General features: G+C 40.4%; 1 protein-coding gene across 1 annotated transcript in view; it reads left to right on the top strand.

Moving 5' to 3' along the window:
* Positions 1 to 201: 201 nt before the first annotated feature.
* PLXNC1 (plexin C1) overlaps positions 202 to 8685 on the top strand; it is a 47242-nt gene continuing 38758 nt past the window's right edge. The window contains exons 1-2 of the mRNA XM_010134654.1: positions 202 to 279; positions 5848 to 5901. Coding sequence (XP_010132956.1) covers positions 202 to 279; positions 5848 to 5901 — 132 coding nt within the window. The remainder of the gene's footprint in view (positions 280 to 5847; positions 5902 to 8685) is intronic.

Genomic DNA, 8685 nt, shown 5'->3' with positions numbered 1-8685 from the left:
AAGATTTTACTGATTGTTTTCCTGAAGCTTTTTGCAGTTATAATCATATTCCTGTAAAAAATAGAGTTCCTGTAAAAAATCAATAACATTAAATAAGGTGAAGTACAGTGTCTGAAGTCAAAGCCACGTTAAGGAGGCTAGTATAATTTTATGTATACTTTTAGGTGTACATTAGAAGAAAATTGTACACGTTCAAACGGCATGGAGGGTTGGTATAACATTTCACAGGCACCTGATAAAGATCTGAAAGTCCAGCTAAGTTTCCCTGCCAAAAATCAGGTATGTACACCTAGAGTTTTTGTGTGTTTGTTTGTTGTGACTTAAAATGTGTCATTTTGTCACTTATTGCAGCTTCCCTTCTTTTGTCACGTATTAGTTGCTCTTATCTCAACAGTTGGCAAATGTGTGGGAAATGCCAGCAAGCTGAATGTGTCAATCAGATAGATGTTCACTTCCTCTCCTATATAATGTATCCTGAAGCTATACTTCATGATGTAGAGTCAAAAATTCACTATGCTAACAAAGGCAACGTTGCCATTATGTCACCTTGTCAGCTATTTTGATATTTCCAGAGCCTATATATCAAGTGCATTAAGTTCTGAGCTTTGTAACAAACTGCAGAACATTCACTGGGACACGTATGCTAACACAAATGTGTCTTTAAGTGTTTGATATTAGTATTTAGTCAGATCTGTTCACAGCACACACAGCCCTGAGTGTTTGATTATCAAGTATTGTGACTGGCCATTTAATCTGCATGCTATTGTTTCTGGTTTCCTGATTGAATGCATTAATGTGATCACATTGTAAAGTGCTCTCAGCCAGAAACAAAGCATAATTCATTACAAGATAAATTCTGTTTCATAATTAAGTGCACTTTGGTTAAGGATGCAAAATGTCGTCTCTCTGTCAGGATTTGTACATTCTTGCTCAGATATTTTTAAGGGACTATAACAGCATATTTAGCAAAATTCTTGTTTTAAAATCCAAAATTATTCCTGATTGCTCCCCTAACATACCTTACAGGTCCATTTAATTTCTGGAAGTAAGCAATGCTGCTTTTTTCAGGATTCTTTCTGCATTGCTTCTTCAGTTGGGAGAGGCCCTCTTCTTTGAGAGACTACCTAGTGAATTGTCTGCTTCCATCACAAAAATTCTCAGTTTGTACATTTCATAGTTTGTAGTTTTCTGTAAAGACAAGGTGACGACTTTACAAGTATTACAAGAAATATGCCGTATTCTTGTTTTTATTGTTTTATAGGTTACCGTGACTGCAAACATAAGCAAAATCCTTACCTTCTGTATGATAAGAATTGTAACACCTGTTGAAATATTTTATGAAAATGTAGTGCTGAAAAACTCATCCTGTTTCTGCAATCTAACCAGTCTGGTGATAACTGATAATGGTATGTTTTACTATTACATGTATTTAATGCTTATTCTCTGTCCTTTATTGCTGAGGAGAACTGATCCTAAATACAGACCTAACAAGTGTGAGAGTAGGTAATGCTTTTTATTAAATGTCGTTGAAAAAAAAAATCATGTTTTGTCAAGTAATTTGAGTATACTCACACTATTTTTGATAATTAAAGATTTGTTAATACGGAATCGTTTATAGAAGTAATAAAACATCATAACCTAGTGCTAGAAGCAGCTTCTTTAGTTCAGCCTATAGCAGTGAGTGTTTTAGCACTAGGAGTGTATTTCCATGGTGCCATTAGTCACTGTCGAAGGAAAATTAAGATAGCTGCAATGACAATCAAGCTGGCTGGAGCTATGGAAGCAGTGTTGGTCCAGTGCTTTGCCTTGATGAATTATCCCATTTTAACCCTTCTCTCACCTGCAAACAGAATTTGTTTTTGAAAGAAACTGTACTAGTGTAAATAAAAGGAGAATCTGACTATGAATGTACAGTAAATATCTTAACATTCGATTAACCGTTTCTACCTAACTTAGACCCTGCAAGAAAGTGATCGTCCCACATAGAGGATTAGCAGAAAAATAGACGGGGCAATTTGCCTAGTACATCTTTTTGACTTGATTTCATTCATCTTTCTGAATTATTCGTTGAATCATTTTGCAATAATTCTTACACTACATTGCTCACTAGTAGCTCTCGGAATTAGAGACCTGAGCCATTTGTGTTGGACACATGATGCGTTTCATCAGTTTTGTGCATCTATAGGGAACTGCAAGTTTTAGAAGGAGGTGGTGTCTAGACTTGAGCTGTTATCTAGGCTTTGGTCTCAAAGATCAGGTGATAACTCTTCACCGTAAACTCTTATTTGACTAATAGGAAGAAAACATCCTCCTTGCATTACTTCAAGGGTCTGTAGAGAAGCACAAAGGATTTAATATAGGTTGACTTTGATCCTTTTTTAAGTAGCTTATGTTAGAATACAAAAGAGAGTTTTAATCTAACCTGAGGGACAAAGATAGCAAGCTCAAGGATACCACACACTCTTAAGTGACTTCAAGAGGAAACAAAAAATACAGATAAATGCCTACCTCTATCTTTTCCTAGATAACAAAGCCCGAAAGACATGTAATGCTCTGCATGAATCTGATTATCTTGTGATACCTTTGTATAGAAAGAGAAATGAAATGTTAACTGGAACTTACAATGACTTGTTCTGAAGAGCTCAGTGCTGAAAATAGTTCCCTCTCTCAGGGACCCTTGCCCCTGAAGGAAGTTCCTTGGAATATTAGGATCTCAGGAGCTCATCCTACGGCCTTTGTATGGGAAAAGTTCATCTGGTGTCGTACAAGTGTGTTAAGTTTCTGTCCAATATTGATTTGGGAATCAAGAAAAAAAGACTTTGTCACTAGAAAGTGATAGCTACGGTGATATCCATGAGTATTCTGGTCTATTAAGTTGTCTTAATAAACACTGTTAGTGGATTTTTAAGAGGGACAAATGCATTAGAGAAGGAAAAAAATGTCCTTTATTGACCGTGTCCCAAAAGCCATGTTTTCGTGTAATTGTGGAGTACATTGTTTTAGTTCTCTGTCTTCTTGGACTGAGGCTTTCTCTTACTCCATTAGCAGGTTTTCGGAGTATAGTATTATGGAATCCAGCTTGCCTTGCCTTGTGCTTTGTGCCAAAGGTGAGCCCTTTGACTCATTAACCAGGAGGCTGTGAGCTTAGCTTGTGACCACCGGTATTCACATGCTCCTAGAAGCTGAGATGTATTAGTGGATAATGCAAGTGTGGAAGTTATCTTGACTATTTATGGTACTTTGTGTGAAGTGACCTCAGTCTCACATGACAATGCACTTGCAACTCTTTCAGGTATCATTTCTGGAAAAAAAACTTTTTGAAAATAACTGCTGGTCAGTGCAGTCTGGTGCATTTTGAAAGGGCAGCTGCAGCTATACAGAAAACAATAGGTTGCATTAATTTCAACACAGATAAAATCACAAAACTGTATTTGACAGTGATGTTTTTAAAGTCTTTATGCAAACTGAAAGAAGACGATAAGCTCTGTCAGAAGCAGATAAATTCCTTACTTTTACTTACTACTCCTAGTAAAATACTATTTTTCAGTAACTCATGGCTTTACACCCTTCTCATATAATGACCTAAGCAAGTGATTTAGGCAATTTTGCACCACACGTGTCAGATTTCTGCAGATTCATAGTTTTCTGAAGGTGCAAATTGGTGCTTGGTGAAGGATTTCAGAATGTCTATGTGTGCTCATCCACATCTTCAAGGATTAAAACAACTTTAAAAATCAGAGTCTTTGCTATCTGTTCAGTAAGGTATTTAAGCATATGAACATTAGTGCAGGTGACCTTTACAGCGAGCACCCAAGTGCCGTGCTGACGTGTAGAGCTAGAAGATACTTTTGATTTAACAGTGTAGATGTAGCCAAAGCTGGTTTTCATCTGAACAAGCCAGCCTGTGATAAAGACAAACCTTTCTCTGCCATTTTAAGGTAGGTATGCTTTAAATCTGTGTAACATTTCCAGATTAAAAAGCTTATCTACTTCCTAGCATAGTGAAGCCAGAAAAGTCTGCACACATGGGTTTCATTTGATCTCAGACAGTCATTCATTTCACAGATGTACACATCTGCAAGCACAAAGATGAAAGGGACCATGGCTTAAGTGGTATATATCTAACTCTAGTTTTCGTTGTGGTATTCTGCTCATAGGAGAAGAGACTCTTTCATTCCACAGCTGCCAGTGAATTGTTGGTATAGTAATTGCTAGCTGAAATAATGGCAAATTGACTCATGCAATCATAAAAGATTTAAATAGGATGAAAATTGCTACTGCATAGATTACAAAAGAAGACTCAGAAACCAAGTCTCTGAGACAGAAAGAAGTATGATATGTTGGGGTATCTTGCATTAGAACAGTCTGTTGTGTTAGAAGGCTCGAATTCAGGGTCTGGCTGTACACCCCTGTATATCACTGGCTGCTCTTCGGGGGGTGATGGTGGCATTTCCTTAACTGTATCCTGACAATCACATTACTTTTGTATGTCATGCCATGATGGCATCAAGCTTAGTTAATGAGTCTCCATAGTCTTGGAATAACTCAGCTAAAGGGTGCTTTGGAAGGACAAAATCTAGTTATTTTTATCTGTCAAAAGTGCAAGCGAATGTATGAGAGAAGTTGCCTACCACGTGGAGAATAGCTGAAGGCACATGAGCTTTCAACTCAAGTATTTTTTTACAGATATTTCTTGTAATACCCAGCTTGTGTCTAACAGTCACATTTTTCCAGATTGTCTAGTTCTCGAAGCATCACTGTCCTCAAGCTCTTGGAATATCACGCAAACATTTCGGCTGAAAAAGTAAGAGCCTAGGTGGTACTGAAGTTCATGGAGGGGGTTATGTGCATGTGTGGGGAGTGAGGCTAAAATATGATCATTGGGGTTTTGGTATTTATTACATTAATACATTTTGCTAAAGATAGTCAAACCCCTTTTCTTGACCCATTTTGTCCTTCTCCTCTTTTTTTTTTCCTTAGAAAGCTCCTTCTTCTGATGACTCTTATTTAATAGGACCCTGCCAGCTAGCTGTAGGAGAGTCATTCCAATGACTGAATTTATGACAAGTGCCTGAAGAGATAATAAAGGATGTCACAATGATATTAAAATCCTTTTTGTCCTTGTGAAAAAGGGGGGCCTGGTACCCAGGATAAGACCTAGATCAGAGGAGTCAAGAGATTCTGTAAAAGTCATTTTATGGAACAATAACAAACTGGCAGTACTTGCTAGAACTACACACACAGAACAGAAGTTGAGACAAGCTGTGAAATAATCAGTGATGGTTTTCTGCCCTTTTCTAGTTAAAAACTACTATCTGGCCACTTATGTACTGGAGAAAAACACAGCAGAGTGCAACCCAAAGCGTTCTGCCTACTTCATGCTTTTTGGAAATTTATCACTCTCAGCATCTCAGCACAGATTGGATTTCATACTAAATTTGTCCTCAGAATAAGCACAACAGAACAATAGGCTTGGAGGGTAAATGCAGCTTATGTGTTTTACACATTTCATTACATGTTTGCCAGGTTGTTCTCCTGGGTTTGTGCTTTTTTTCTGTCACTTGAAATTTTGCATTCATGGCTGAATCTAGATTGAGTTCCTGTGTCTTACAAAAACTCTGTTTTCTGTGTTACCAGCTGCTCACAATGTATACACAAGGGGGTGTGTACCAGCTGTAAATGGACACCTGTGTCTCCTGCTACCACCTGCCAGGTGACGTTTGCTGGGGAGGACTGGAATACTCTGTGATACCTTTCCTTTGTATTTTATTTCCTCTGAGCAGCAATCTCTCTCTTCCTTGTTCTGATATGGAGAAATGCTGATTTTTCTTTTTTTTTTTGTTTTAGGATAGTTGTAATGCGGCTGCTTCCAAGGGGATCGCCACTGCACAGAAAACAGAGGTTAGTTAGCATTTTAAGATTGGTATTATTGAGGTTCTGTGAGTTGAGGTCAAAATTTATTTAAAATGAGAGGACTTTGCAAGAAGAATAGAGATATGAATGAGGAGGCAATCAGTTGGTTACATAGAAAAGTAGTGCAGAATGTAGATTGATATTTTCTTAGTGTTTTTTTAGAGCTTAAAGGTACCAACAAAGATTTGCATTTCAGATCTAGGCATTGAGACAGTGAGCACTGCAACAGTCGTGTGCCTCTGGATGCAGTTTTTACAGTGTTGTTTTAAATGCCAGAGTCCCTGTATGCTGTTTTTTGGCACTCCACAGGAGCCAGCATGCTGAGGGCTGGAACTCGTAAGCAGACCAACAATAGCAAAAAAAAAAATAAAAAAAGGAGAACATGTCAGACTTAATCTCTTACCCAGACTTACATGCACATTTGATTTCTGCTGTCACAGACAGCTCTGTGAAACTAGTTTTCAGAGTCTCAAACCTCTCCCTCATTTTATGCAGCCGCATCACAGCTTCTCCTGAAACATATCTGCTGGGGAGCAGAAGGAAGGGGAGGATGTGCCACCCAGTTTCTGCATAAGAAACAAGTGGCTAGAGGATGCATCCAGGAAATGAAATCCCTGGGTCTTAGTAAATCACACTTCCAGAAAAATTTTCCTTCCTTCTAGGCTATAGACAAAACTGGAGGTGGAGCTACTCTCCATCCGTCTTGCTCAAACTGGATCACTGGAAAGGAAGGAGTGTTGCTGGTGCCAAAGTACCTTCTGAATCTGGTTGCTGAGTTCTCTGTTGAAATCATATAGGCTGTGTGTGAGTGTAGTCTATACAATTTGCCTTGTAGTCCAGTCATTTAATCTTCGGCTTTGTAGGCCAGCCCTTTAACCACAAGGCTATCCCTTCGTTCTTTGTGGTGCCAAATGGTTTTATTTTCTCATAAAACTGAGCATCTTGTAATCAGTGGTTGCTTATGACATGCAGGTGTTAGGGAAGAAATGAGTAGTGAAGAGAAATTTGACTGATGAGTAAGTACATAGAGATTTGCTGCCTACACTTTTTGGTTTCTGCTTTTCTGTGAGTGATAGCCCGGTTGGTAAAAATAGCAACTGTGTTCTTACCTCTAAATGTTTCGGTAGAACTACCCAAACTTTTACCTGTGAAGACAGGAATTACCTCTTAAATTCAACTGTTCAACTGAGGTTTCACAAACAAAATCACAAAATACCATTTTGTTTTTCACAGAGATGAGAGAGATTGTAATACTTGTGCTTCTGAGCATTAATATTCTGGATTTAGTCTGCATGTAAAGCATTACGGCTGTTGGAAGAACAGAGGAAATTCTTCTTTGCTCTGCTTCCAAGTGCATTAATTTGACATTGGTAAATAGTTAGAATTGCCTGAGAGATGGCTTTCTTCCACGTGCCTTATCTTGGAAAGACAGTGATGGACAAGGCAGTGAAAGCACTAGAGGCAATCCAAAGGCAGATGTTTATTTAGAAGTGATTGATCCATTCAGAGGGCTTGAAATTGCATTTGAAATCCTGCTCTTCTTTAACTGGTGGTGCTTTAAAGGGAACATACTGGAGAGCTGAGAAAGAGGATTTATGTTTTACCCCAACCCCAGCCGAGCATTTAGATTAATACACTTTCTTTTTCAGTGGCAGACCCAGCCCTGCTCCTGACTCCAGCTGCTAGTTTCCGTGCATGCACCTTCCCCCTCCCCTGCTGCCAGAGCAGCAGTTGGAGTGATTGCACGAGTATGCTTGGCTGGGAAACTGATTTGGCTGGAAATAACTGTTGTCTTTCAGCAGGTTATTTTTAATCTGGGCCAGTTCCCTGATCCAGTTCTTCATGTGGCCTCCGGCCCTCTGCTAGCACCACAGGAGGGGCTGTGCCAGAGCAGGGACAGGGACAAGCTCCCTGGGGTGGCACAGGCTGCTTAACCTGGGCTGCTGCCTGATATCTCACTGGGACCTGCGGCCTCGCTAACTACACCTCTGAGGATGTGGCTGCCACTGTTTACACAGCCCCAGGGAAGTGTTAGGCTCTCCAGGGGACTCAGTGAGGCTGCAGCTCAGAAATGTGGAGCTCTATTGAAGTTGACAGGGCTGTGCTGATTTACATTACCTGAGGACCTGGTGCACGCTTTCTGTGTGTCTCTCTGCGTGTTTATGCCTCTTTCATCACATGCCTCACAACTAGTGATTTTTATAAATACCCTTCTGCCTTTCCGCTGCCTCCCTTCCCTCTTGCTGCCGGGCATCTCTCTCCCTGCCATGCAGCAACTGGAAGGTCAGCAGCTCTCTGGCGCTGGGGAAACAAGCACCACAGACCCCAGAGAGGATGCTTGGTCCCTCCTGCATTCAGTGAGGAAATTCATGGTTTCTTTTGCTGCTGAGGAAAGGGTCACAGATCATGGTGGTCAAGTCGGGAAGCAGGCTCTCAAGTAGCCCAGGCCAGCTTGCCCTAGTGCTGCGAGTGACTGCACTGACACCGTGAATCTGAGGCAGGACACAGTGTCGTGTAGCTGCAGGAAAGGCATGATTTCAGGGCAGACTGAAACTTCCAGAATGAACCATTCTTCCTGTGATTTTTTTCTTGGTGTAAGAAAAGAAACAAGGCAAGCTAAGCTGAGGTGCCGCTGGCAGAGAGTCTAGCAGGATCCCTGAAGCATTGCAGCATCCTGCTGCTTCTCTGGGCTGGAGCGTCGCCTGGAGTTCCCCTTGCCAGACCGCACAGCCCTGGTGCAGCTCTGGGGGATCTCCATGTGTTTGTGTGATA

The sequence above is a fragment of the Buceros rhinoceros genome, unplaced genomic scaffold (assembly GCF_000710305.1).
Source record: "Buceros rhinoceros silvestris isolate BGI_N320 unplaced genomic scaffold, ASM71030v1 scaffold17794, whole genome shotgun sequence".
Taxonomy (NCBI): domain Eukaryota; kingdom Metazoa; phylum Chordata; class Aves; order Bucerotiformes; family Bucerotidae; genus Buceros; species Buceros rhinoceros.
The sequence above is the reverse complement of the archived record's forward strand: the minus strand, read 5'-3'. Positions and strand labels throughout refer to the sequence as shown.